Source organism: Mirounga angustirostris, unplaced genomic scaffold, assembly GCF_029215605.1.
Source record: "Mirounga angustirostris isolate CCGP_5_RB_7025 unplaced genomic scaffold, mMirAng1.0.hap1 SCAF_14, whole genome shotgun sequence".
Taxonomy (NCBI): Eukaryota; Metazoa; Chordata; class Mammalia; order Carnivora; family Phocidae; genus Mirounga; species Mirounga angustirostris.
The window spans coordinates 24,806,148-24,833,897 of record NW_026991722.1 but is presented as its reverse complement, the minus strand read 5'-3'; the positions used below and the strand labels follow the sequence as shown (position 1 = coordinate 24,833,897).

Sequence of the window (27,750 nt, the reverse complement as noted above, 5' to 3'; positions counted from 1 at the left end):
AGTGCAGAGGTGCTATGAGTAGAAAGTGCTGGTGCATCGGAGAAAATGATCTATTGCTGTGCTTTTCAAACTGGAACCAACATCAGAAATCACCTTTGGGGCTCGTTCAAGCACAGCTGGGTACCAGCCCCAGAGCTTCGGCTTCTGGAATTCTGGGGTGGGGCCTGAGAATGTGCATTTCTAACAAGTTCCTATGGGATGCTAATGCTGCTGGTTCAAGGGCTATGCTTTGGAAACCAATGATCTAACGCTTATTTCAAACACTGAGTCACTAAATAATAGTGGACCATTAAATTGATTTAATAGGTCTGCCTGGCAATTAAAAAAAGTAAAGAAATAGGAAATATCAGAGCTCATCACATTTACTTAAGGGCAAATGAAACTTTTATCTTTTAGGAAACTTTCGTTTCAGTTGTATAGAAATGTGTATGATGCATTTTTTGTTGTGAGTAGTGGTCAAAAAAGTTTGGAAGCCACTAGTCTAATTATATTAGTGTGTCATTAAATAACACCAACCACATGAATCTGCTGGCGGGAATTTGAGACTCCTATTCTTTCAGTGGGACATGAAGCTGAACTTGCCTTGGGTTTTCTCTTTCACTCACCCTAAATTTCCTCTGCCTGGATTTCTCCTTTTTCATCTCAGTCTACGGAACCCTCACCATCCCTTCAAGACAGAAAAGATCAAGTCCAGGTTTCTCAAAACCTTCCCAGTGATGTCTCCTTTCCCTGCTCTGACCTCCTCCAGAACTTAACTTCTATACCGTTCATTCGACATGCAGCATAGATGGCCCTGCTTTGTGAGTGACCTTTGCAAGTGGTGCCTTTTCTCTCCTGAAAGGTGACACCTTGTTTGAGGGCAGGATGGTGTCTTAGACACCTGTATTTCCCCAACAATGCCCTGGCAATGTCCTGTTTAAGGTGGACTAGCAGGGCGCCTGGGTGGTTAAGCGTCGGTTAAGTGTCTGCCTTCAGCTCAGGTTATGATCCCAGGGTCCTGGGATCAAGTCCCGCCTGGGGCTCCCTGCTCAGCAGGAAGCCTGCTTCTCCCTCTCCCACTCTCCCTGCTTATGTGCACTCTCTCTCTGTGTCAAATAAATAAATAAATAAATAAAATCTTAAAAAAAATAAAGTAGACTAGCTGGGGATTGAATAAACAGTCAAACCACATTTTAAAATTATAATGTGTTATCTGTATGTTATATGTACTACCAATGATGATAATGAAAATTTAGTAAAGGAACTAGGGATTGAACCACAGTCTGAGTTGTAAATTTGGGAAGAGAGGTACATAGGTGGTAGAAACAGGGCAAAATGCATGGGGAACAATTGGCTGGGGGAGCTTAGTGCTAAGGGCAGGCACAGCCCCAAGCCTCCCCCTCTCTACCCCAAAGCCTGGGCCGATGGTTCCTTGGTACAGCACGCCATGGAGAAAATCCTCACTTCACATTGGGTAGGACTAAGTCCTTTTGATGCTTTGCTCTAATGCTGTGAAATGGATTAGGAGAGCCAAAGGACCAAAGGAGAAATCAGTATTTTGGCCGAGAGGAAAGAGAGCTATAAGGAATCAAGAGAGGGGGTGGCAAAGTTAATTTATGCAGTGTCTATGCTGCCTGGGTGAATCAGGGTGGGCTGCACTGGAACTTGAAGCATGAGCGGTTCAGGTGACAAAAAGCCACGAACCCGTGAGACGGTGGGAGGACAGCAGGGAGGAGGCAGGAGTAGCACAAGGAAGGCACAGATGTGCAAAAATACTGCCCACGTGGAGGCGAGTCAGCAGTCTGAAGCACAGGGGCCACACGGACAACAAGAACTCCGAGGGGCCCTGCGTGTGGGATCACAGCAGTGTGCGCCGAGGAGATACCTCTGGCTACAGGGCTAAGGGTGCCTGGGGAGGAAGAATGCGGAAGTGGGGACACCAGTCAGGACGCTAAGGTAATAGACTGCGTGAGATGTGGGGAAGCCAAATGGGGGGGTGGGAACGGGGACGGAAAAGAGAGATTTGGAAAATCATCAGAATTCACAGAACTCAGGGTCTAGTGGCACTTTTGAGTTAGAGAGGATGCTGGCTGGTCGCCTTCCAAGGGTAGAAATCCACGGAGACACAGAATAGTGTGGCTGTGGACCAGCTAATGGTAGTTTCTGTGGGACCTGGAGGCGGGACACCCAGCAGCAGGTAGGAACACCAGGGTGTCCCTCAGAAAGCAGCTCTGGGGACAGAGAATGGACAGAGAAATGACAGACACTTGCGATGGGGATGGGGAGAGATGCCAGCAGGAGAATGGGGGGAGTTTTTAAGCAAGTCAGTATTAAGAAGCTATGAAAAAATTCTTGAAATTTCAGTTAACTGTATTTCTCTTTATATAACAAACAACAGTGAAAGTATTCGAAAAAGTGAATATAAAATAAAGGCTTTAAAAATAATTTAGTGTGACACTGGCTATCCACTCTTAATTCCTATGGTTTATCAGGTGAATGAAAAGTTCAGTTAATGTCAGTAACTTACATTATTCCATAGCTTCCTATTTACACTAAAAGGGAAGCTATCTTCTGGTTAATTCCCCCCGAAAAACACGACCTACTTTTCAAACTCTAGATATATAGTCAAACTCCTAATTCTCAAATGGCAGATAATTCAGGAAACCAAAGAGAAGAGGGAACCTGGAGAGCTGGCTTCACTGAGAAGGAGGTGGAGCAGTAGTGGAGTGAGAACCCGCACAGACCCGGCTGCACTCGGCCCCATCGTCACGACACTCAGACCGCTCGCTAGCAAGCGAAATGGGGGCCAGGAACATGCCCTGTTGTGGACGCAGACAGTGAGAACTTTGAGCTGTGGCTTCTAACTCAGCTCCCGAAGGACACACTAACTTTATTTATTTCCTTCCAAACCCTAAAGGAGAAATAAGCAACTTAGGATTTCAGAGCCTGTCCTTTATGTCTCTGTTTATGCAGGAGAGTCTAAAAAAACTAATTACCTGGTATCGCCTTCCCTAGACTTGACGGAATACCAGTAAGAAGAGGATGTTTAGAATGACATTAATACTATTTACTCTGAACAGCCAAGTTGTTTAACTATATAGACAGATTTATCCAAAGAGTATATGTTCCCACACAGGATATTACACAAATATTTTAGAAGGTTATGTCAAATAACATTTGATTGAAAAATATTTTATTTGGTTGAAAGTCAATTACTATGCCATGGGCTTCCAGATCTTCATGTTTACTTGCCCAAAATTGGAAGAATAATTCTTCTACGAATTTGGCTTCAATTGTACAATGCAAGGGAAACTTCAAAAACTTTTGGCTCATCTTCAGTTGACATTAGCTGACTATTTCTCATGAGTAAGGAGCACTGTGCCCTCTTAACAACCCAAAGGGTAGTTGGAAAGAATTCTGAATTTTCTTAGTGTTTAATTTATATTTTAAGAAAGAACAAATCAAAAACTGCACACTAGTCCACGCTTTCATAAAGACCTTATTAAAACAGCATTTCCAATTTCAAACAACCTCTTTTATATCAATCTTGCATACAAAGCTATTATTACATACCCGGCAATTATTTTATCAGTATATATTAGTAAACCACCCAAAAGGCAAAATAATGTGCTGTCATGTTGTATAATACAAGTATTATTCAACACACAGCTTGAATTTTCAATCAACTCTAGATACAGCAGTATTCTATGAATTAAACTCTAGAGGTTTTAAGTGATTCATTTTATTATAAACACTCAATCCAAAAAGATGATTAAAATAATTGAGATAAGACTTGATTATAAAGATAAATAGCTTCTTTTTTCCTGGTAACATCTGTGGTAATAATGTGCTATCGTTTAAACCAACTGAGGATGACTCACCATCTGTGAATAAATATAACTAGTTTCTTTTCTAGAACTGGGGATGGTTTTCTTGCTTTTCTTTTCTTTTTTTTTTTTTAAACTAAATCATCCCTCCTCCATCATCTGTCCCTCTTGCAACCACAAAGTGAGATGGTAAGCTGGAGTCAGAAGTACAGTTTCTTTTCTTTAAGATTTTATTTATTTATTTGACAGAGAGAGACACACAGCGAGAGAGGGAACACAAGCAGGGGGAGGGTCAGAGGGAGAAGCAGGCTCCCCACTGAGCAGGGAGCCTGATGCGGGGCTCGATCCCAGGACCCTGGGATCATGACCTGAGCCGAAGGCAGACACTTAACGACTGAGCCACCCAGGTGCCCCAGAAGTACAGTTTCTTGCTGTTTCAGAACAACAGAACTGGCCCACTTAAGGGATTTATCCATGACCTTGGTCTCCATAGGATCTTAGTCTAAATAAGAGTTAAATGGCCTGGGACCTCCCACAAATCAATTAATCTCTCCCTTTAGCCATAAACCTGAAAAACAAAGTTACATTTTCATTTATATGTTACTGTCTCCAATACAGAGAAGACTTTTTTTCTGAATATAGATAATGAAGGAGCAACATATTAACATTCAAATATATAGCCTGTATACTATAATTCACTTCACTTTAAGTATTGTAGTGAACTAATTAACTTTCTTTTTTTTTTTTTTTTTTTTTTTTATAAAGATTTTATTTATTTATTTGAGAGAGAGAGAATGAGAGAGAGAGAACACATGAGAGGGGATAGGGTCAGAGGACGAAGCAGACCCCCCGCCGAGCAGGGAGCCCGATGCGGGACTCGATCCCGGGACTCCAGGATCATGACCTGAGCCGAAGGCAGTCGCTTAACCAACTGAGCCACCCAGGCGCCCTAATTAACTTTCAATATCTGCTATGGCCCATGGAGGGGCCTTTGGGCCAGGAGCATTGACCAAAAGAATTAGAAAATAAAATCTGGGATTGGAAAGAGTAGGAAAAAATGGACTGAAGACATGAGTAGTGAGCAATAAGCCAAAAGAAAGGAGCTAAGGTTTATCATAGGGGAGGGATAGATATAAAAGAAGAAAAATACCTGGTCTGACAGCACATTGAGGAAGCACTGGCTGTCCACAGAACAGAAAGGAGATGGGGAAAGGATGAGCAAGTGGAAGGGTACATAAAGCTCTAAGAAGGTGGCCTAGTGCCCAGGTCTTGTTTCCAAAATACCATTTATTAAAAAAAGAAAAAGAAAAAGAAGGGGAAACCAGAGCTCATTGGGGAAGTAGTTGATTCCAGGACTGCGGCAGGAAATATCTTGTGCTACAGAAAAGTAAAGGTGTGCTCAAATCAAGGAGGAGGCAAGTCAGAGGACACCGGATCCAACCTGGAGGAGCTCCCACAGGCCAAAGCTAGAACAATTTGAGCAACAAAGTAAGTGAGTGATAATGCTGAATCATAATCTATAGACAAAATACAGAATTATTATTAGGTAAACACCACAGTAATAACTGTGCAGGTAAGATCCACTGATGGATGATAAAATCAGCGGGCAAAAGTTTGAGGAGAAATAGGGTATTAGCAAAGTCTCACTCCCAAGACAGTTATCAATTACAAAGGGAAAAACAGTGACTTTTCACAGGAGAAATCTGGTAGACACCATGTTAACCAAATGATCAAGGATACCCATCACCAGTAATGAGACATACTGACATCACGTACCTCCTGATTCTATGAATTGAGAAGGATACACATCACTTCTGTGGGTACTTTTGTCAAATATTCATAACTTCAGTGTAATCATGAGAAAACATCAGAAAAAACCAAATTGAGGGACATTCTGCAAAGCAACTGAGCAGAACTGTCTACACTGTCAAGGTCATGAAAGGCAAGGGAAGACTGAGGAACAGTCACAGGCTGGAGGAGAATAAGGAGACATAACGGTTAAATGCCAAGTGGGATCCTGGATAGCACTGGGGAGAAGAACAAAGAACACTAGGAGAAAAAATTGGTGAAAATCACATAAGGTCTATAATTTAGGTGATAGTATTGTACTCATGTTAATTTTCTAGTTTTGATATTTGTACTATAGTTACATGTGTTGTTAACATTAGGGGAACCTGGATGAAGGGTTTACATGAACTATATCTACTGTTTCTGCAACTTTTCTGGTAAGTCTAAAATTATTTTAAAAGAAAATATAAAACAAAAAATAGCAAAGTGGCACAGATTCAAATATCTTCTGCCCACCCCATCCAAAACTGCTTCTTCCCTAACACTGTCGTCTTCCTTCTCCTCTATATTTTTCCTCCCGTTTACTGCTACCTAAAATAGCAAACATTTTACTTATTTATCTGATTGTCATTTACTGCTACCTAAAATAGCAAACATTTTAACTGATTGTCTCATTTATCTGATTTACTTATTTGTCTTATTTATCTGATTATCTGCTTACTTATTTACTTACTTATCTGATTGTATTTACTTATCTGATTATCTCTCCCACCAAAAAATAAGCTCTATGAAGACAGGCATTTTTGCCTATTTTGTCCATGGATGTATCTACCATCTAGTGTGGTGCTTCTAACAAGTCCCCATTTCCTCTTTAGAGCATTTCATTCATCTTCTCATCACATTTACTACTAAGTAACTACTAAGTACAAGACTTTGAACTAGGCATCAAGGGGATGCACATTAGCAAGACATGACCCCTCTTCTCAAAGAAGTTACAGTTGAGTGGGAGAGAGAAAACATTTGAACAACTACTTACAGGGTGGAAGAGGATAGGATTCCCACCAAATTAAGTATCAAATGCTGTGGGCATTTAGAGGAGGGAGGCCTATGTAGAGTGAGAAGTAAAAGAAAAGGTTTCATGGAAGTTCTCAAACTCAGCAAGGCCTCTGAATACTTAGAATTTGGATAAGCAAAAAGCAAAGGGGTGAGGGACCGATATACTGGGAAGAGAGAACTGGGTAAGCAAATCCAAACTCCAAACATGCAGGAAAGAAGAAGCAAAAGGCACAGAGATCATTCTGGTTGGCTGGAGCACTGGATGGGGAAAGGGAAGTATGGAGAGCAAAGACTGGAACAGCAGCTGGGGGCTGACTGTGCATGGTCTAGCGTTCCAGTCCAAGGGCTCCAGACTTGATCTGGTAGCAACAGGGCACTGACCTCTAGATAGTTTGGAAGACGAGGAGGATGTTACTAGAGCTCTGCTCTACAAAAATTCTTCATGGAATTTTAGAAGATGAAGTCTAGACTCTTAAGGATTGCAAGAGATCGTTGGGATCATCCTCTGTAACTTTTTAGAATAGGAATTCTTTCAACCGCTTTTCCTATGTTACGGAATTGAGTCACCCTGCCATCTGGTGCTCTTCTTACACTTACCATCCAGACTTTATGGTGATTATTTTGTGATTTCATGGAGCCACGTATGGACTGCTGAGTGACTTACGTTGTCAGGAAACATCTCCTTAGGATGAACTAATACCTGTCCTGGTTCAATTTCTACCCACTGTCCTCTGGCCTACAATGAACTGCTTAGTTCCTCTTTTACAGAATCATCCTTAAAGTAGTTGAACACAATTTTTCTATTTTCCCGAAGTCCTCTCTTCTCCAGGCTATACTACCTCTCTTCCTCACCATACTTGAATTACAGGTTCTTTCCAGTAACTTCACCTGCTTCTGCACACAGCTTGGTTTACTAATGTGATGCTCAGCCACGTTGCTCCCATATCCTACAGTGCTCTTCGGAACATCTATTTCAGGCTTGTTAAATATCCCTACATTCTCAGTGCCTGCATGGAGTCTTCCGTCCTTACTTCTTTAAGTGAAACTCAGCTCTCCCCTTGGGACTCTGGTTCCCCCAGAGCCTTTGGAAGTTAGAAGCTGCTCATTCTTTCACATTTCAGACTTTAGGGTCTGGAGGTAGGGTTGGTGCTTTGCTTTCATTATTGGTTCATGATTGTTTCCTGGCTATTATTCCTCTACCCTTAAACAGAAAGTTCTGCTCCTATGAGGCTGGTACTAGCTTCCTCTGGTCCACGCAGCTGCCACCTACTGCCTTCCAGGCTCTGGTCCTGTGGACTCCAGCATCTGGCTCACAGTCTTTCTTGCCACCCCATGGCTTATTACCCTGAGGGACTATGAAGCCTATGTGAATGTCCCATCCTTGGCTTCCCATTCATGAGCTGGCTCAACCACACTGACTTCCATTCATAGGCATAGCACTTCGGCCCCTCGCTCATGGCCAAAGCCAGACCGTGTCATCACTGAGATGTGCTCCACTTCTGACGTCTTCAGTCTAAATATACTCTTCTTCAGCCCCATCTGCATGACTTCCACCGTACCCACTCTTCGCTGGCATTCAAATCCCCTTCCCGATGCCTCTGTGCCCCTCTCCTTCCAGCCTCCTGATAGCTCCACTTCTCTTTCGGTTTAGCTTAGACACCAAGATCCACCACTTCCGGGAAGCAGCCACTCCAATCTTCATGGATTTCTGTACCGGTTCCCATGGAGTAGTTCAAGTAAACTGGAAAAAGCACGCATGCACACCCACATGCCCTCAAAACAAAAAAACCCTCTGAAGTCTTACTTTATGTAAGAGTGGAAACCATATGAATTCCCTACATTTAGAGAACTGTCAGGAGGCATGGCAAGTCCAAGCGGGAAGGTCTGGGGAGCTGTAGTCAGTGTTCATGTTCCTGCCACACGGTGGTGCCATTCCAGCTGATGAACACGAACCCCACTGCTCTTGTCCTTCCCATGCTCTAAGTGGTTATGATGACTCACGTGCTATTATTTTACAAACTCTGTTGTTATAACTGAAAATATTTTCCTCTCCTACCACAATCTATCTCTCTCAAGCATTCATAAGCAGTGCTGTTCTGTGATAGTGCTGGAAACACGGCCCCCCAAACAGTAACTCTGGGACAGAAGTTCGTTGTGATAAAACACTGTGATGAAGAAGGCCACAAGTCCACTAGGATTCCCTGTGTTTTTAATTTAGGAATGAGCCCTCTAAAAAAATTAGAGGTGATGAAGGCAAACATTAACAAGAAGCATTAAAGCAAAAATAGGCTAAAGTGCTGTACATTCCTGTGTCCCTGCAGAATGTTCCCTTCACATCTTTTATGAGAAAATTAGTCTTGGGTATGAGTTTTATATCATGAGATCACTTTGGAAACACACTGACATGCAAATGGAAGTGCGTTTTTGTTTTTTTAATTTGCAGAGAGAGCGCGTGCACGAGCAGGGGGCGCAGCAGGCAGTGGGAGAGGGAGAAGCAGGCTCCCCACTGAGCAGGGAGACTGATGCGGGACTTGATCCCAGGACCCTGGGATTATGACCTGAGCCAAAGGCACCCCTGGAAATGCCTTCTTTCCTGCGATTAAGAATTCCTCATATCAGTGAGATCATATGATACATGTCTTTCTCTGGAAATGCCTTCTTAAGATACAATAGTTCCCCTACCTATCCAAGAAATGCTTCTCTTTCCAGAGACACATGCAGGCAGGCAGTGAACAGCGTGGGGATTCGGAGCGCGGACTCTGGAGCCAGCCTGCCTGAGCATGAATCTCTCAGTTCCAGTTTTCTAGGTGTGTGGGTTTGGGTAAGTCATTAACCTCTCTGTGCACCTGAAAAGTTAGGGCAACGCACTACCTACCTCTAAGGCTCGTGAGGCTGGGATGAGTTAATAACTAAGACACTAGAGCTCCACGGAGCACTGAGTACACACCACGTGTGGGCATCACCTCCACCAGCAGTGCCTTCCCATCAACCCCTGATACTTATAAGACCGAATTATTTCACTGGGTCAAAAAAAAATAAGGTGCTTCTTTATTCACAGTGTATGAACTACTCACAGTACATGAATGTGTTAGTCCTTCTTTGGCTGTTTTCTTTGGGAAGACTGTCAGACTCCCTCTGCATTGCTGTTCTGTGTACCAGTATGAAGTAGAGGAGGCAGTATTTAAAGAGCCTTTTCTAGCACAAGTACTAGTAAGTGGGGCGACTCGGACTAGAGCCTGCTCAGACATGAATGCTTAGCCCAAGCGATCCCCCAGTGCGGGTTTCCTTCCCCGGTCTTACCTTCAGCCGGTCTTTGGGCAGCGCGACAGCCCCCTGCTTGATGATTTCCAGGACCCGTTCCACTGACAGCTCAGCTCCAGCCTGCAGTAATCGTGAGCTGAAGAAGGTGATCACCTGGAATGGAAAGTATTCTTTTTTAAACAAGTAGATGTACAAGCCGTGTTTTCAGGAAGTGCCTTGCTCACATGGTGGTCCCACTTCCTAGAGTGACCTGGCTTGACTTCATGAGCTCTCCTCTGCGCGGGCCTGTCCGAAGGGGTCTGATGACTGCATCAGAGCCTGCTTCTGACCACTCCAGGTTGATGACCCACATTGTGGCTTCGGCAAGCCTCTGGAGTTCTGCTCTTCCAAGGTGCGGCCTCACCTCTCATTTACTTAGATTTCAGTTAGACGGCAGCCCCCCTCAGAAGGTGGGAAGAGAAAGCTAAAGCTTAAAACCTGTCAATTTTGAGGCTTACTAGTAACTCTCAAAAAAAAAAGGCTTAATGAGAAAGGAATTTGAAGCTAATGGCTAAAATGATGTTTGGGGGATCATTTATGAATTTAATTTATTCACCACACTCTTATCCCTGAGCAACAGGGATAATGAACAACAAGCTAGAACTTCCTTTGTTTCGTGTCCCAGCACAGCCTGAACTGTGTAGCAAGATGCTAATAACACAGGAGATTTCTGAACATAACACTGTCCCTCAAAACTAAAAGAATGTCATTATTTTTTAGGGAAATCATTTTAAGATGATGATGTTAATAAATCAAGAAGACTATACATCTTTTTTTTTTATTCAACAGAATAACACAAGTATTTATAGTCAGAAATGCAAAAATATAAAAATGTTTTGTTAAAAAATTAAACATTTCCATTTATAGGTTTTCTATTTTATATGTGAAAGACAAAGATAGCTTAAAAAGATTACCTAACTATAGAAACAAAATAGTTTTTTATACTCATTAAAATATGATCATTTTTATACTCATTAAAATATGATCATGTTACACAGCTTCCCTCCACCCACCATACTATGGACCTGGATGATTAGCTATCCTATGTCTTACTAATCCTGAAGGCTTCACATTATCAACAGCAAACACAGTATTGGTCACAGTAAGAACACTGTTTATCATAGTAAACCCCAATCCATAATGCAGACATGCTGCTTGATAATTTCTGTGCATCCCTCTGTTGAGATGAGACTGGTTCATCACTACTTCTACCCTGTAATGTAGCACCTGTTCTAGGATGAGGGGGACATCAGCTCTGCCATTTCCTTCTTGTCACGTGTACTTGTATTGCCTTTGATTTGTGGTTCTTTTGCAGGAACCATACCAATCCTCCATTTTAGAGGGTTTACTTAGTTAAATCTCGATATTATAACCACCAATAATATACAAGGACCTATAAGTGAATGAAAGGTGAGTGTGCCAGCCAAGCCTTCCAGGTTGAGAAGCCCCTCTCCTCCTCAGGATACCCGGAGTACCGCAGCTGACACAGCTAAAGCCTGGCAGCTTGCCCGCGCCAATACTAAGAATTAGGAAAACTCCTTCTGTTTATTTTTAGACGAAGAAAGAAAAGCTCTGATCTATCTTCCCATGCTTCTATGGACTATGGGTGCAACCTCTGGGGTATGTGTACCCATCCACTTTGGAGATTGCTGATGGAGATAACAAAATGTGTATAATCAAAGCTAAGTAGCCTGCACAATGTTCAAACACGGATACTTCAGACCACCGCGAAAGAGTACTGACATGTCACATCATCAAAGAAGGAAGTAATGTAATGGGAATCTACTTTGGTTCACTCTGTGGTCTACACAGACTTGCCTCTAAGCCTCAAGGAACTTGTGTTCCCACCAGAAAAGCTGTGCAGTAGGCAAGAGACTCAGTTTCTAAGTAAGTTCCTTTTTTCAAACTGGCTCTCATTTGTATGTCCTAAGCTGATATTCAGTTCTTGAATCTGAACGCACACGACTTTAAAAAATGATAAAACTACCAACTTCCAGGAGAGAAGTAAATTTATGTATCAAAAATGAAGGGAATGGACATCTACTGCATGTTTACTATGGACCATGTGCTCCTCTATTAATTAATCCTCATCACAATCCAACGAGCTCATAAAAGCCCTGTCCTACAGATGACTCTACAGGATCAGAAAGAGAGCAGCTTGACCCAAGTTAGCCAGGTAAGTGTCCAGAGTGGGACTGGTATTTGGATGTTCCTTCTTACTTTACCATGTTGGTCTCCAGCAATTCTTGAGCAACAAAAGGCTTAGTTTTCTTAATGGAAAATATTTGAGGTGAAGGGTGTAAGTTGTGTAGCCCCAAATTTCATTTGCAGTCAGGCTGCAACACTAGCAAAGAATGTGAAACAATTTATTCAAAGATACAACTTATATTTCCTATCACACAGCTAGAATTCTGTAGACAACAGTGTATTTAGTGATAATGACTTTAACAGTTAGGTGGCTTTTATCAACTTTCATAGGAACCATTAAAATTGTTAAGATTGATGAACTTTTTCCCCTCTGAAAATGTTTGCAGAAGATACAGTCAATAATAGAAAAAATTTTGGGGGCGCCTGGGTGGCTCAGTCGTTAAGTGTCTGCCTTCGGCTCAGGTCATGATCCCAGGGTCCTGGGATCGAGCCCCGCATTGGGCTCCCTGCTCCGCGGGAAGCCTGCTTCTCCCTCTCCCATTCCCCCTGCTTGTATTCCCTCTCTCGCTGTGTCTCTCTCTGTCAAATAAATAAATAAAATCTTAAAAAAAAAAAAAAAGAAAAGAAAAAATTTAGAGTGAAACCTTTAGCGAAATGGGAATGAATGATACGTTAGTGCAATTCAAAGGCAACCTTTCAGAGGAAGGTTCTTCTCTGTGGGTGTTACACAGCTTCCCTCCACCCACCATATTTGGCCACAATTCCTGAAATCTAAGTACAGCACATTACCTTCAATTATGCTATTAGTTGTGAACAGTAATTATCCAAAGTCATGTTCTGATTAATCAGCTGCACCCTTTGAGTAATGTCAAAATCACATTTAACCACTTATTATGAAACCTGTGAGTGATCACTAGAACACAAATTTATAGAAAGGAGAAGCTTAAAAAAAAAAAAAAAGAAAGAAATGAGAAGCTTTTGTAGGGTAGATGAGGGTATGTATTAGATAGGCATTCTTGCTTGCTAAATGGCCACTCTTCAAGAGGTCAAAGTAGAGAGCTAAGCAGGTTTCTTTTCTTTGATAAAAGACAATAAACATGTTTTGAAGAGTAAAATACACATGTGTTTTCTCATTGATTCTTGGTTTTTCCTCAAGTTTTTGTGTCTTAATCAATACATGTGTTAACAACCTATTCAGTGGGAGAGATCTCTAGAAGATTTACAAAGAAAATAGATATTTTCAAGAAAGACACAATGTAATTGGAGAATAAGAAGCAGATTAAACAGGCGTAATTAAACAGATTAGACATCATGGTAGTGTAGACTGTGAAGTGCTCAAAGTCAGAAGGCGTAGTTTGGGTCCTGCCTCTGATACTTACGAGCTACCTGTCTTATAGAACTCAGGTTCTTCTACATGCAGCATCATGCAGTGGTTTAGAACACCTACCAGGTGTCAGAAGCTTGGGTTTAATTCCCAGCTCTGCTTATAAACGTAGACAGGTTATTTAACTTCTCTATGCCGCAGTTTCCTGATCTATAAATGAGGAAAGACAGAGTGCCTGCTCATGGAGGGGGTACTGTTTGAATTAAGTAAGTTAATACCTTCGAAGTGCAAAGAACAACGCCTGGCACACGGTAAGGGCTCATGAAAGGTCAGCTTCTGTCATTATCATTAGGTGTTATCTCAATATCTTCATTTATAAAATGAAAAGCTGCCCTACCTACCACATAGGAAACAATTATAATACATGTGGAACTTAAAGATAAATCAAACCAGACAGGAGTAGCAAGCATGATCTACCGAAAGTAAATTCCAGCAAAGTCTGCTGGTTAAAACCAACATGATCATTATCAGTTTAATACATTACTAAGGGTCAATTTAAAACTCTTCTATTTTTACATGGTGAATTTATGTATAACTTTCCTCTTTCAAAAAAATTTGTATTTTATTATTTCCAGAAAATTTAAACAGTACAATGTCGAGGAAGTTTTCATAGTTTGCAAAGTTTTCTTTTATCATGAAAGAATGCTGAATTTTGACAAATGTTTTTTCCGCATGTATTGAGATGATCGTATGGTTTTTATTCTTTAAGTCTTTTAATATTGTCAATTACATTAGCCTTGAATTCCTGGGATGCATGATAACTGAGCATGCTGCATTGTTCTTCTGATACATTGCTAGATTTGGTTTGTTAATATTTTGTTGAGGATTTTTTGTGTCTGGGTCTATGAGTGATATTGACTTACAATTTTCTTTTCTTGTAAGGTCTTTATTTAGGAGTAGCATTAGGGTAATAATGTCCTCATAAAATGAGTTGGGAAGTATGTCTTCTTCTTGTATTATCTGGATGAGTTTGTATTGAAATAGTAATATTTCTTTCTTAAAGAATTTCTTAAAGAAATTCTTTGGTAGAATTCAAGGGTGAAGACATCCAGGCCTGGAGTTTTCCTTGTTGGAAAATTTTTAAGTATTAATTTGGTATCTTTTAAAGATAAAGAACTATTCAGATTATCTATTTCTTCATGAGTAAGCTCTGAAAGTTTGTGCCTTTGAAGGAATCTGTCCATTTCATCTAAGTCATCAAATTTATCACCAGAAACATATTCATAATATTACCTTATTATCCTTTCAATGATATCCCGCTATCATTCCTGATACTGGTAATCTGTGTTTTCTTTCTTCTTCTTGGATTAGTCTGGCTACAAATTTATCAGTTTTATAGCGTTAGGTTTTTTTCTCTCTCAAATAACCAGCTTTTGGTACTACTGATTTTCTTTTCTTTCTTTTTCAATTTCATTGATTTTTTGTTATTTTTATTATTTCTTACCTTTTTCTTGCTTTGGGTTTAATTTACTCTTTGTAGTTTCTTAATGTGGAATCTTATTTATTTAAGACCTTTCTTCTTTTCTAATAGAAGCATTTAATACTATAAATTTCCCTTTAGCTGTATCCCACAAATTTTGATACACTGCATTTTCTTTTTTGCTAACTTTATTATTTTTTTTTTAAAAGATTTTACTTATTTATTTGACACAGAGAGACAGCTAGAGAGGGAACACAAGCAGGGGAAGCAGGAGAGGGAGAAGCAGGCTCCTGGCTGAGCAGGGAGCCCAATGCGGGGCTCGATCCCAGGACCCTGGGATCATGACCTGAGCCGAAGGCAGACACTTAACAACTGAGCCACCCAGGCGCCCCTACTATTACTATTTTTGCTGTTTCCTTCCATCTTTATTTTTTAGTTTTGAATTTTTTGAACTTTTTAAAAAATTATTATGTTCACTTAGCCACTGTACAGTACCAAATTGCTAACTTTAAAATGTGTTCTCTTTACCTTTGGCCTCCTGTCTTTGATGCATACGTATACTGTTTACTTTCCAAATATTTGGGGATATTTTCCAGATATCTCTTACTGATTTCTAGTTTAATTTCATTGTGGTCCAAGGACATACTCTATTATGATTTTAAGTCTTTTAAATTTATTGAGGTTTGTTTTATGGTCCTGTATATGGTCTATCTCAGGAACTGTTCCATGTACACTGATGATGATGGGTACAATGTTTTATAAATGTCAATTAAATCAAGTTGGTAGTATTGTTTGGGTCTTCTATATTGTTACTCATTTTCTATTTATTGTATCAGTTACTGAAAAAGAAGTGCTGACTTCTCCAATTATAATTATGGATTTGCCAATTTCTTCTTGCAATTCTATCAGTTTTTGCTATGCAGATTTTGAAAGCTCTGTTGTTAGGTGCATCCACATCTGAGACTGCTACGTCTCCTTGTTAAATTGACCCCTTTATCATTACATGGTGTCCCTCTTTATCTCTGGTAATGCTTCTTTCAATGAAATCTACTTTGCTGATAATATAGTCACTCCAGCTTTCTTTTAATTAGTGCTTGCATGGTAAAACTTCTTTCAGCCTTTGACTTTTAACCTACCTAGCTCTATTTATAGTTAATTTCTTATAGATAGCACATAGATTTTACTTTTTATCCAACTGAAAATCTCTTTTAATTGAGACATTAATGTGATTGCTGACATGACTGGATTTAAGTCTCCCACACTGCTTGTCATTTCTCTTTGTTCCACTATTATTTAGTCTGCTCTTCCCACCTGCCTTTGGATTAAATATAATTTATAATTCTATTTTATCTCCATCTTTGGCATACCAGTTCTATCTCTCTTTTTTTTGTGTGGTTGGCCTAGAGTTTATAACAGTCATCTTGCATTTATCAGTCTACCTTCAAATAATATCATACCATTTCACATTGTCAAGAACTGAAGAATTTTGCCCTACTTGCAAGTTAACAAGTCAGTCACTGTTTTGTGGATCCTGAAAGGATATGGAGATTTCTGGGTCAGTGATGAAGGACAGCTGTTAGTCAAACAAGAGCAGAGACCAGAGCATTAGCATTTTTTTTTTTTTATGGGTTCCTCAAGCCCCAATCTGCCCAAAGGTGGTGTGATGAGGGACGGATGACTCCCTCACATGTAGTGGGATATTATAGGAAGAGAACTTTGAACTTAGGGAACCCAAATCTTCTATAATGGTCAGTAAGCAGGTTTACCTTTTGCTCCCGAGGGAGACAAAGACATGCCCCCATCCCACCCCTATGTTCTCTTTGCCTGGAACACTCTACCTTCTTCAAGTCTTAGCTCAGATGCACCTTCTCAGAGAGGCCTTCTCTGACTGTGCTCTTTGGACTTGCAATTTCCTACCCCTATTCCAACCTGCACTCATTATTCCTCTTCTTCTTTTTTTGGCTTAAGAAATTCGGTAGATATTGATCTCATTTACTGAGATAAGGAAGACTGCAGAAGAAAGAGTTCATTTTGTATTTGATTTTGAATTCTGATTTAACCTTCTTCAACATTTGTGGGATTGTCAGGTAGGCAAATGAATGCACTAGTCTGGAGCTCAGTAAGGATGGTCGGGCTTGGAAATACACAAAATCTAACATGAATTTTACACTGTCCAGAGATAAAAATAGTTCTTGCCTTTAACACACTACACCACTGTTACTGTTCATTGCTTCTGCTCTTTACTTATATTCAACCATGAAATTCCTTTCACACCTTCTCTCATTTGGTGTCGCACTTCTATTGTCTTGTTACTTAATTCAGCCAGATCATGTCACCTATGGGTTAGATGGGAGGGCTATATAGCAGTGGTTAATAGGAATTTGGTCATTTGGAAAACATGTTGGAAGGATCTGCAGAAGTTAAAAGTGCTCCAAGGTTATCCCTCCTGTCTCAGATATTCAACAATGCTGAATGTCTTAATGAAAAATATCAACTCTGAACTCCCTGTCAGCTAAAAATAACAGTAATTCATAGTCTCCTTTACCAATACTTTTCAAGGTTAACTCCATGAAAAAAAGATAGAGCAAAGGCTTGCTTGAGCCAAATTTCAGGGGCATTTAGGGCAGGGAAGGGGAAGGCAAAGTGATGAAAGAAGCAAAAAGTAGAGAGGTTATTTATATCTCTATCACGGCATTCTTTTCAAAATATGTAAAAGAGTTTAAAACGCTTTCTGAAGGAACTTCCATTGTGCCTGCAGTATTTTGGATGGCAGTATTCAACAAAAAGTTGCCGGAAAACCTGCTCATTTGAAATCTTGCTTTAGGTTTATCCAAGTGAATGCTGAAAGCATGGAGTTTCTAATCTGAAGACTTCAAGGCCTGGCTGAGTGACTTACTGGCTGAGTGACCTTGGGCCAACGATTTTTCCTCTCAAGCCCTGCTTGGCCTCCCTCACAGAGAGGGTTTAAGGGTCCACTGAGATATCGTATATGCAAATAACCCACAATCAGGACCTACACAAATATGTAATCATCATTTAAGACAGTGATTCTTAGGGCGCCTGGGTGGCTCAGTTGGTTAAGTGACTGCCTTCGGCTCAGGTCATGATCCTGGAGTCCCTGGATCGAGTCCCACATCGGGCTCCCTGCTCGGCGGGGAGTCTGCTTCTCCCTCTGACCCTCCCCCCTCTCATGTGCTCTCTTTCTCTCATTCTCTCTGTCTCAAATAAATAAATAAAATCTTTAAAAAAAAAAAAAAAAAAAAGACAGTGATTCTTAGGCTGGGATTTGTGTGAAAATCACCTGAGAAACTGTCTCTCAACATCCTGGTTTTCTTATCCATAAAGTGGGATAATCATACCTAGTTTTACTGTTTACTGGTTTAAGAAGAATTTAAAAAAAAAGAAGAAAAAAAGAGATAATATATATGAAAGTACTTAGCCTCATTCCTAGCACTTAGCAGGTGCTCAACAACATTTAGGAATTCATTTGTCTAGTTTTTTTTTTTTTTTTTTTTAAGATTTTATTTATTTGACAGAGAGGGACACAGCGAGAGAGGGAACACAAGCAGAGGGAGTGGGAGAGGGAGAAGCAAGCTTCCCGCCGAGCGGGGAGCCCAATGCAGGGCTCGATCCCAGGACCCTGGGATCATGACCTGAGCCGAAGGCAGACGCTTAATGACTGAGCAACCCAGGCGCCCGATTTGTCTAGTTTTAAGAAGCGCATAACAGCATATGGCCAAATGTTTACCATAAGATGCCCTTTTCCCTGAACACTTTCCTGAAAGTGTAAATGGCCCATTCTTCTGTCAGCCAAAGGCAAGTGAGCACTGGATGTAAATCCAATTAACACCCCGCTTCCATTTCCACATGGTCATATACCGTGTGATACACAGTGAGGTCCCTTCTGTTTCCTCACTTTCACCCTGATCTTCACTTCTTTCAAAGGAGACTAAGAGTTTTGAATGGGGGTAGTTTAAACCCTTTTCATGGTTATTGTGTGTCTTTTCAAAAACTAATATGGTCTTTCCAAGATATTTTTAAGGATGTCAACTGTTAATCACCTTGTTACTAAGACGGATCCTCAGTTCTATCATTGGTGGAACAAAGACTGATATGACATCAGAAGTGATTTTGAGAGAGAAAGTAAACGGTGAAGTCTCCAGGTCTGTGGATATGGCCAGATGTTTTCAGGCAGTGAGTGAGAAACTGTGGGAACATTTAGCGAAGGGGTACAGTAGTTAGGCCAGATGATTACAAACACGGGCATGGGCTTTATCATCACACTGCCTGGTCTGAGTCCTGGCTCTATGACTTTCTGAATGTGTGACTGTGAGCAAGTAAAAATCTTCCTAAGCTGGTTTATCTATAAATTGAAAATTAAAATGAAATATGCCTCACTCCTACCCTTTTCTTTTCTTTTTTTTTTTAAAGATTTTATTTATTTATTTGACAGAGAGAGACACAGCGAGAGAGGGAACACAAGCAGTGGGAGTGGGAGAGGGAGAAGCAGGCTTCCTGCTCTGCAGGGAGCCCGATGCGGGGCTCGATCCCAGGACCCTGGGATCATGACCTGAGCCGAAGGCAGACGCTTAACGACTGAGCCACTCAGGCGCCCCCATACCCTTTTCTATGCTCCCGCCAACGTGAAGCAGTAAACCAAAAAAGAGGAAGACACAGGAGACAATGTCAACCAAAGGAGCCAAGTGAAGGAGATTGCTAGGAAGATGCTGCAGCTGGACAGGAGAACCCGAGCGCAACATGGTTGGGGCGGAAAGCAGGCAGCAGGTTTCCAAGAAAAGGATGGAAAAGAAAGGAAAATTTTATCGGATCTGCTTGACCATTTTGAGAGGAGTTTTAGAGTTATGTCTGAAAGTCTGTAGCTGTGCTAGTGACTGGATGTCTTTAACACATAATCAAGAAATCTGCCTAGAATCCAGAACACATCAAGTATCTGCACGAAGATAAACAACAGAAAAACTGGCAAAGGACTTGAATAGAAACTCACAAAAGAGGAAAGCCAAACTGAGGGGTGGGGGGATGTCCATCTTCAATGGTAATCAAGAAATTACAAATTAAATCTATAATGAGGTGCCATCACAAAACTGACAAAACTAAGTGTTCATGGGAAGTAACAGAACCTCTCACACACCACCGGTCAGAGAGTCAAATGGTAGCACCCCATGGAATACAGTTTGGCATAATACACATTGCCCAGCAATTCCACTTCTGGGTGTCCATCCCATAAAAAGGTATGTACATATGCTTACTTATGACTGAACCCACATATTTATACTTGTGTGAGAATATAATCACTGAACGTCTTCTTGAATGTAAGTAACACAAGGGCAGGGATGTTGGCTCTTCCATTTACTCTTGTGCCTGGTACTGTGAATCAGATTAGTTACTCAAGAAATGATTGTGGGATCATTAAAACACGAATTCAAAAAGACATATGCACCCCTATGTTTACTGCAGCATTATTTACAATAGCCAAATTATGGACGCAATCTAAGTGCCCACTTCTAGATGAATGGGTAAAGAAGATGTGGTACGTATACACAATGGAATATTATTCAGCCATAAAAAGAATGAAATCTCACAACAACATGGATGGATCTAGAGGGTATAATGCTAATGAAATAAGTCAGAGAAGGACAAAAACCATATGATTTCACTCATACGTGGAATTTAAGAAACAAAACAAATGAACAAAGAAAAAAGAGGCAAACCAAAACAAAAAACAGACTCTTAACTATAGAGAACAGATGGTCACCAGAGGAGAGATGGGTGGGAGGATGGGTGAAATAGGTGAAGGAGATTAAGAGTACACTTATCCTGATGAGCACTGAGTAATGTATAGAATTATTGAATCACTATATTGTATACCTCAAACTAATATAACATGATACATCAGTTATACTAGAATTAAAATTTTTAAAAAAAGGAAAAAAGAGAAATATCCTACTTAAAGTTTCCTCAGAACTGTTTTCATACAATATCTTTAGCATTTAATAAGACGATCCTATTATATATGGATGATTTTTTTCCTACTCATTTGCTCTACTACAATAAATAAATTACCAATAGGAAATGTGAGTTGCTTTCCAGGGTTGAATGCTACCTGTTCATGGTATTTGGTTTGCTTGATTCAGCAACAGAAAATTTAGCAAAAACATTTTTAGAAAGGACAGAAAGTAAAAGTTTACAGACCTGTGAAAAATGTTCTGCCATACTAGAACAGAAATGAACATAAAAATGATAATGAAATGCCAGTTTCGGTATAAAAACACAAATATTAAAATAAGTATAATACTCAAAGCTGCAAGACTGTATGTAGTGAGACAGACCCTCTCATAGATCATGTGTGTAAATATAAGATGATATACAGGTGCATAAACTGCCCAATGTTTCTGGAAAGCAATTAGGCAGCATCTGTTGAGTCTCAAAAATACAGATATCCTCTGACAGTAAAAACTAGTGTAATTCCAGTTCTAAGACTATGCCAAAAATATAACTGAAAAAAGTTGAGATAAGATTTATTTACAAACTCTTCATGAATTATGAAGTAACGTAAGAGATGTAAAACACCCAAAATGAGCAATAATGGGATAATGGTTAAATATTCTTTTGGGACATCCATAATACAAGTTAAAATGTGAGATTTTCAAAGAATTGATGATACCACAGAAAAATGCTGATGATCTAAATGCTAAGTAAAAATGGCAGAATACAGAACTGTATGAGGTATGATCTCAATTCTATCAAATATGTGTGTGTGTGTATAATACACACAGAATACAATAATTCTTATGGCAGAATAGACTACAAATATACTTTATGTTAAAAGAAGGGATTTCGGGGCACCTGGGAGGCTCAGTCGGTGAAGCATCTGCCTTTGGCTCAGGTCATGATCCCGGGGTCCTGGGATCGAGCCCCGCATCGGGCTCCCTGCTCAGCGGGGAGCCTGCTTCTCCCTCTCCCTCTGCCCCTCCCCCCTGCTTGTGCTTTCTCTCCCTGTCAAATAAATAAAACCTTTAAAAAAAAAAAAAAAAGAAGGGATTTTAACTTTTGTAGTTTTTTTCAAGGTTTGTTCAACATTTGCTGCTTTGATACTTAAAAAGAACCAGAATATCTCCATTTACACTTACCAGATCAATATTTTGCATTATATCCTGAAATGAAGGATGAGTTCGAAACTGTTCAAACAGATCTCGTTTGTAAAGCAGTGCGTACACCAAGTTTGGATTGTGGTGAAGAGAATTTGTCAGGCAGGAATTGATGATCTCTAACATCATTCGAATCACTTCTTCGATGACATTCAGGTCTTGTGCCTAATAAAGAAAGAAAAGCCACACACACAGTGTTTATCTCCTTAACACGGAGTTAATCAGAACAAGAGTAACTGCTTTAAAGTTATAACATTAGGGATGCCTGGGTGGCTCAGTCGGTTAACCATCTGCCTTTGGCTCAGGTCATGATCCCGGGATCCTGGGATCAAGTCCAGCATTGGGCTCCCTGCTCAGCAGGGGGGCCTGCTTCTCCCGCTCCCTCTGCTCCTCCTGTTTGTGCTCCCTCTCTTTCTGACAAATAAATAAAAATCTTAAAAAAAAATAAAATTATAACATTGAAAAGATAATGCAAAAGAACCCTTCTAGATGGCTTTTGTCAAGAATCTTTAGAATTAGGTTTATCACTTACTATAAAGTATTTGAGTAAAAATCTTTTGAACTCAGATGGTCACAGTTAGGAACTAAACATAATCAATTACAAACTTGCCAATCTGGAAGGAAATTTGGGGCTTCCTCAGCCCCTCACTTATACTAGATCCTTACTGGCCTTCTCATCAGTGGCATCATCCTAAATCATGAGACTTCCACAGTGTAAAGTGGTGGTTGGGTCTTACCAAGTCCAAGAAAAGTGCCTAATTCAGAACATGACCTCACTTCTCTACACTGTCATTTCAATCTTTCTATTTACAGATAAATAGCCTATTGTTTTGTTTCTTTTTCCTCAGTCAACAGTCTATGGGAATCTAAACATGAAATAGTTACAAGACAGCAAAAACAATCAACAAATCTCTTGGAAGAAAGAACAACGGAAAGAGCAAAAATACAGGCAAATATAAGACTTTCCTTTTCCTCTTGAGTTTTCTAAATTATGTTTCAAAGTTGTAGCAAAAAATTGTAACATTGTCTTATGTGGTTCTCAACATATATAAGGGAATATATAAGGCAATTATATTATAAACCAGGGAGGGCAAAGGGATGTAAAGACAGAAAAGGTTTCTACTTTTCTCTTGAACTGTTAAATGTCAACAATACTAGATTGTGACAAGTCATGCATGTATACTGTTTAGAGCCAATCTACACAGAGAGGCACATAAAAATACTATACATACATCAAAATGGAATTCTAAAAAACTGTTCAAGTATATACAGGAAGGCAGAAAGACAAGACAGACATATTAAAAAGAGGGAACAAGGGGCGCCTGGGTGGCTCAGTTGGTTAAGCGACTGCCTTCGGCTCAGGTCATGATCCTGGAGTTCCGGGATCGAGTCCCGCATCGGGCTCCCTGCTCAGCGGGGAGTCTGCTTCTCCCTCTGATCCTCCTCCCTCTTATGCTCTCTGTCTCTCATTCTCTGTCTCTCAAATAAATAAATAAAATCTTAAAAAAAAAAAAAGAGGGAACAAAGAGAAAAGAGTAAAATAGCAGAATTAAGCTCTAACATATCTATCAATAATTATATTAATTGCAAATGTTCTAAACAATTAAAATCAAAGATTGACAGAGTGGATAAAAAACATAAGACCCAACTATATGCTACCTATAAGAAATTTCAAATAGAACTCACTTCAAATATAGTTAGGTTGAAAACAAAAGGATGGAAAATGATATAGCATGTAAATATTAATTAAAAAAATTAATCTATTATTGACAGATGACAGTGACAGATAATCTACCTCAAAGACTGTATGACCCACAAAGTAAAAAATATTTACTATCTGTTCCAGCAAATAAAAAGCTATGCTTATTCCCACACAATTTATCTCAGCCCGTACAATGTATAAAGTATAATGTCCAGCATTCAACCAAAATGTATGAGACAAACAAACAAGTAAAAACAACCCACACCCAAGAGACAAAGTAATCTGCAGTATCAGATTGATACAAAGATAGTAAAAATATCAAACAAATTTAAATGAACTATGATTTACAAAATCTACCATGAATCTACATATGTTTGGACTGATGGGGAATTTCAATGGAGTTGAAAACCATAAGAAAGTGATAAATGTAAATGCCAGAATTTAAAAGATACATGGTATTAGCAGTAAAGAACACCTAGAGGGGTTCAACAGTGGACTTAACAGAGTCTTGAAGATGTAATGGCTGAGCATTAAAATAATGAAAGAATCGAACAATGGTCCAAGAAGCTCAGAGAATATCCTCCAAACCCACCCAAAACAAAACAAAATAAAAACACACATGTAGACATCATCTTAAACCTTGAAAACCAAAGACAAAGAGAAAATCTTGAAGGCAGCCAGAGAGGGGAAAACCCAGGAAATACGGAGACACAAAGATCAGAATTATGGTAGACGGCTCATGAGAAACTGTGCAAGCCGATCTAAAGGGAGTAGCTCCATTACAGTGCTGAAAAGGGGTCAAGCCACCCCTTGGTCACATCTGACAGAAAAAAAAAAAATTAAAAATAAAGTTGCTCAAAGATACCTTAAAGCGGAAACCCTGAGCCCCACTTTTTGAGCCAACTCCTCCTGGAACCACATTTCTAATTTGGCTGGTACTTTGGACAGAGCAATGAAGCGTCCAGGCTCTGGCTCTCAGTAAGGCGGGCCCCTACAGCTTTCCCTCCTCTGTGGAGAGGGCGGTATGCATTAAGCTGAAAAGCTACTTTCCAAATGCGAGGAAGGGGTTAGACTGCTGCTTCAGAACTGTGGAATTATTTGGAATGTTTTACAAATGGTCGCTACATCAACAACAACAAAGATAATTATAAAATGTGTACATTACAACATGCTTTTAAAGACACTTTGCTTTGTGCTCACATTCCCTTAGACACTGTTCCCAAAGGTGCTCAGCCTCAAGCCCAACTGGAATCTCTAGGGAGAGGCAGAGACAGTTTGGCAAAAAAGACACAGGGGTTGGGGTAGGAGAGGCGGCAAAAGGAGAAAGCAGCCTTCCAGTTAAGAGATCAGCCCTCGGTTTCAAGGCCGCTTTGGGCAGGCTGGAGTGGAGTCGGGGGGTCACGGGAGGAGCAGCGGCAGGGCCGGACTGGGGTGCTTGAGATCTCATTCAGGTCAAGCAGAGTCTGGTCCAGCATCCTTTGTGTACAGAGGGGCTCCTCTTTGGTGCATTTCAGCTTATCTTCCAAATCATCAATTGCCTTCTCCAGCTTGGCTACCAATCTCTCAGCAAACTCAGCACAGGTCTCTGCCTCCTTGAGTTTATCCACGAGAATCTTTATCTCTTCCTCATCTTTGTCTTCCTTCTCAGAGTGCTTTTCTTCAGCAGCCCTCAGACACTTCAGGTTCTGGCCCATCTGTCTGATCTGCTCATCCATGTCCCAGCAACAGGACTCTGCCAGCTCAGCTCGTTCCTCTGGGAATTCTGAGTCCTCCTCAATAATCATCAACTTCTGAGCCACCTCTTCATATTTCCGATCTGCCTCTTCTGCAATGTGCTTGGCCTCATTAAGTTGGATTTCCTGGAGTTCCATCTGTACTTCATCTTTTAAGGCTTGGTTCTCAATAACCTCCATACCTCTCTCACACTCACCAGCCGCTTTCTCTGCTTCTTCCAGCTTTTGCAGGTGCTCCTGGGCACAGTCCGGCTGGATCCTACGGTTCAAGGAGGCCACCTCGGCCTCGGCCTGCTTCTGGGCCCGCCTTTGCCCCTCACCTTCCTGCTGCAGGTGCTCGGCCCTCTCCTCTGTGTCATCTTGCGGCTCCTCCTCCTCCTCTTGCTGCCACAGAACTTGGATCCTGCGCTTCGCCGCCTCGATGGTGGTGATCCCGGTCACAGTGCCCACCCAGCCCCTGCTCACGCTTGGCTTCCTGCCTCCTCCACTGGGCGCTGCAGCCGCTTCTCCGACATTTTTATTTTTAATCATTCTGAAAGAAAACTGATTTCAAAAGCAAAATAGTAGCAATGTATTATTGGTTTATGGCATATGTAAAATGTATTCTCCTACTGACGGGCATCCAATTTATTTGTTTCCTCGTTTCTATGAGCAAGGATGCAATAAGCATGTTGGTAGATCTGTCCTTCTATTTCTCTGGGATAGATTCCAGGAGAGGCATTGGTGAAAATACTGGATTTGTATTGTTAATAGATGTTGCCAGATCGTTGCCTAAAGAGTAATGACAACACATGTATACTGACAGTGTAGGAAGGCTCTTGCCCTCATTCTCACCCAAATGTATAGTTATTCCGTTTAACACTCACTGTCTGAGAGATTCATCACTTCTGAATGGTTATGTCAAAATTTCTGAAAATGAGAAAGGATTTATCAATTCCTCCAAGTGATTCATATATTCAGAGTAACTCTAGGTTTCACAATTGCCATCTTTTAAAATATATTTTTTATCATGATCTACTGTTTCTCTTAATCCATGTTGTTTATTCAAGTGTATGTTTTACTGATATTGCTATACCATCTTCATTTTTTTTTTTTTAGCATTTGCCAGGTATATCTATAATCTTCAAGCCTTTAATTTTCAAACTTTCTGTGTTACTGAAAACATATATAGTTCAAAGCAACTATATGGCTAGGTTTTATAATTTGTAGCTCTAACCTGATAGAATTTTAAGTGAGTTTGATTCACTTACATTTGTTATTGCTGGTACATTTCCATTTATTCCTACCATCATGTTTTGTGACTTTTAAATCAGTTACCTATTGCTGTGTAACAAACTACTCCAAAGCTTAGCAGCTTAGAACAGCCATAACCATTTGTCCTGCTAATAATTTGGGCCAGGCTTGATGAGGCCAGCAGGTCTCTGCTCTGCATGGCTTCACATGGAGATGCTCAACTGGAGGAGAGAGGATCTCCCGGTATGATAGCTCGCATGGCTGGCAAGTTGGTGCTGGCTTGTGAGGAAAAGGGTGGGGGGCACAGCTAGGGTGTGGGGACCAGGGTCTTTGATTCTTCTGCACATGGTCTCTTCTGGACGGCAAGAACTTCTTCACAGCATGAAGGTTCCAACAGATCTAATTATCTATTATCAAATTTTGGTTAATTTTAATTCGCAAGGAAAACTATCCCAATAATTACAATTTGCAAGTTATTTGAATCTTTAAGTTGCTACCACGACTGAATCGGATTCTGGTGCAGGTACATACTATGAATGACAATAGGCAAATGAAATCCTTTACGCTAAAAATCATTATTAAATGGGTAATAATCACTACTTGTAAAAAGATGAAAAATTACCATGAATTTGATTAGAGTTTCTTTACAATTACAAAATCGTCTAAATATCAGTATTTAAACAGACCTAAATGTTATCTAATCACATCACCATTTGGGTGTCAGAGTTTCAAATGGTATTTAAAGAAGGTTGCTATTTGATTTTTTTTCCCCATGAAGATTAAATGAGGTAGCATTTGTAAGGCCCTTAAAATAGTGTGTAACACACAATAAGTACCATGTGAGTGTTTTTTCAAACAATGTATCTGAAAGAAAAAAAATCATTTTAATCTTAGACATTATCATAAGAACAAAAAGATAAATGCCTTTCTTTTTTTTTTTTTTTAAGATTTTATTTATTTATTTGGCAGAGAGAGACACAGCGAGAGAGGGAACACAAGCAGGGGGAGTGGGAG

The 27,750-nt window shown here is 40.2% G+C and overlaps 2 protein-coding genes across 8 annotated transcripts in view; both read right to left on the bottom strand.

The window, feature by feature from the left end:
• DYM (dymeclin) overlaps positions 1-27,750 on the bottom strand; it is a 353,838-nt gene that overhangs the window by 46,578 nt on the left and 279,510 nt on the right. For all 7 annotated transcript variants that reach the window (XM_045886744.3, XM_064577626.1, XM_064577625.1 and 4 more), the window contains 2 exons: positions 22,051-22,233; positions 9,951-10,064 (listed from right to left, as the gene is read on the bottom strand). In XM_045886744.3, coding sequence (XP_045742700.1) covers positions 9,951-10,064; positions 22,051-22,233 — 297 coding nt within the window. The remainder of the gene's footprint in view (positions 1-9,950; positions 10,065-22,050; positions 22,234-27,750) is intronic.
• Positions 22,241-26,611, bottom strand: LOC123852604 (tropomyosin alpha-3 chain-like). The gene has a single exon (XM_064577630.1). The coding sequence runs from the start codon at positions 26,032-26,034 to the stop codon at positions 25,117-25,119; it is 918 nt and encodes a 305-aa protein (XP_064433700.1). The 5' UTR covers positions 26,035-26,611; the 3' UTR covers positions 22,241-25,116.

Bases quoted from the DNA above. Each gene is read 5' to 3' on its own strand.
- LOC123852604 (XM_064577630.1), bottom strand. From the start codon at position 26,034: ATGATTAAAAATAAAAATGTCGGAGAAGCGGCTGCAGCGCCCAGTGGA.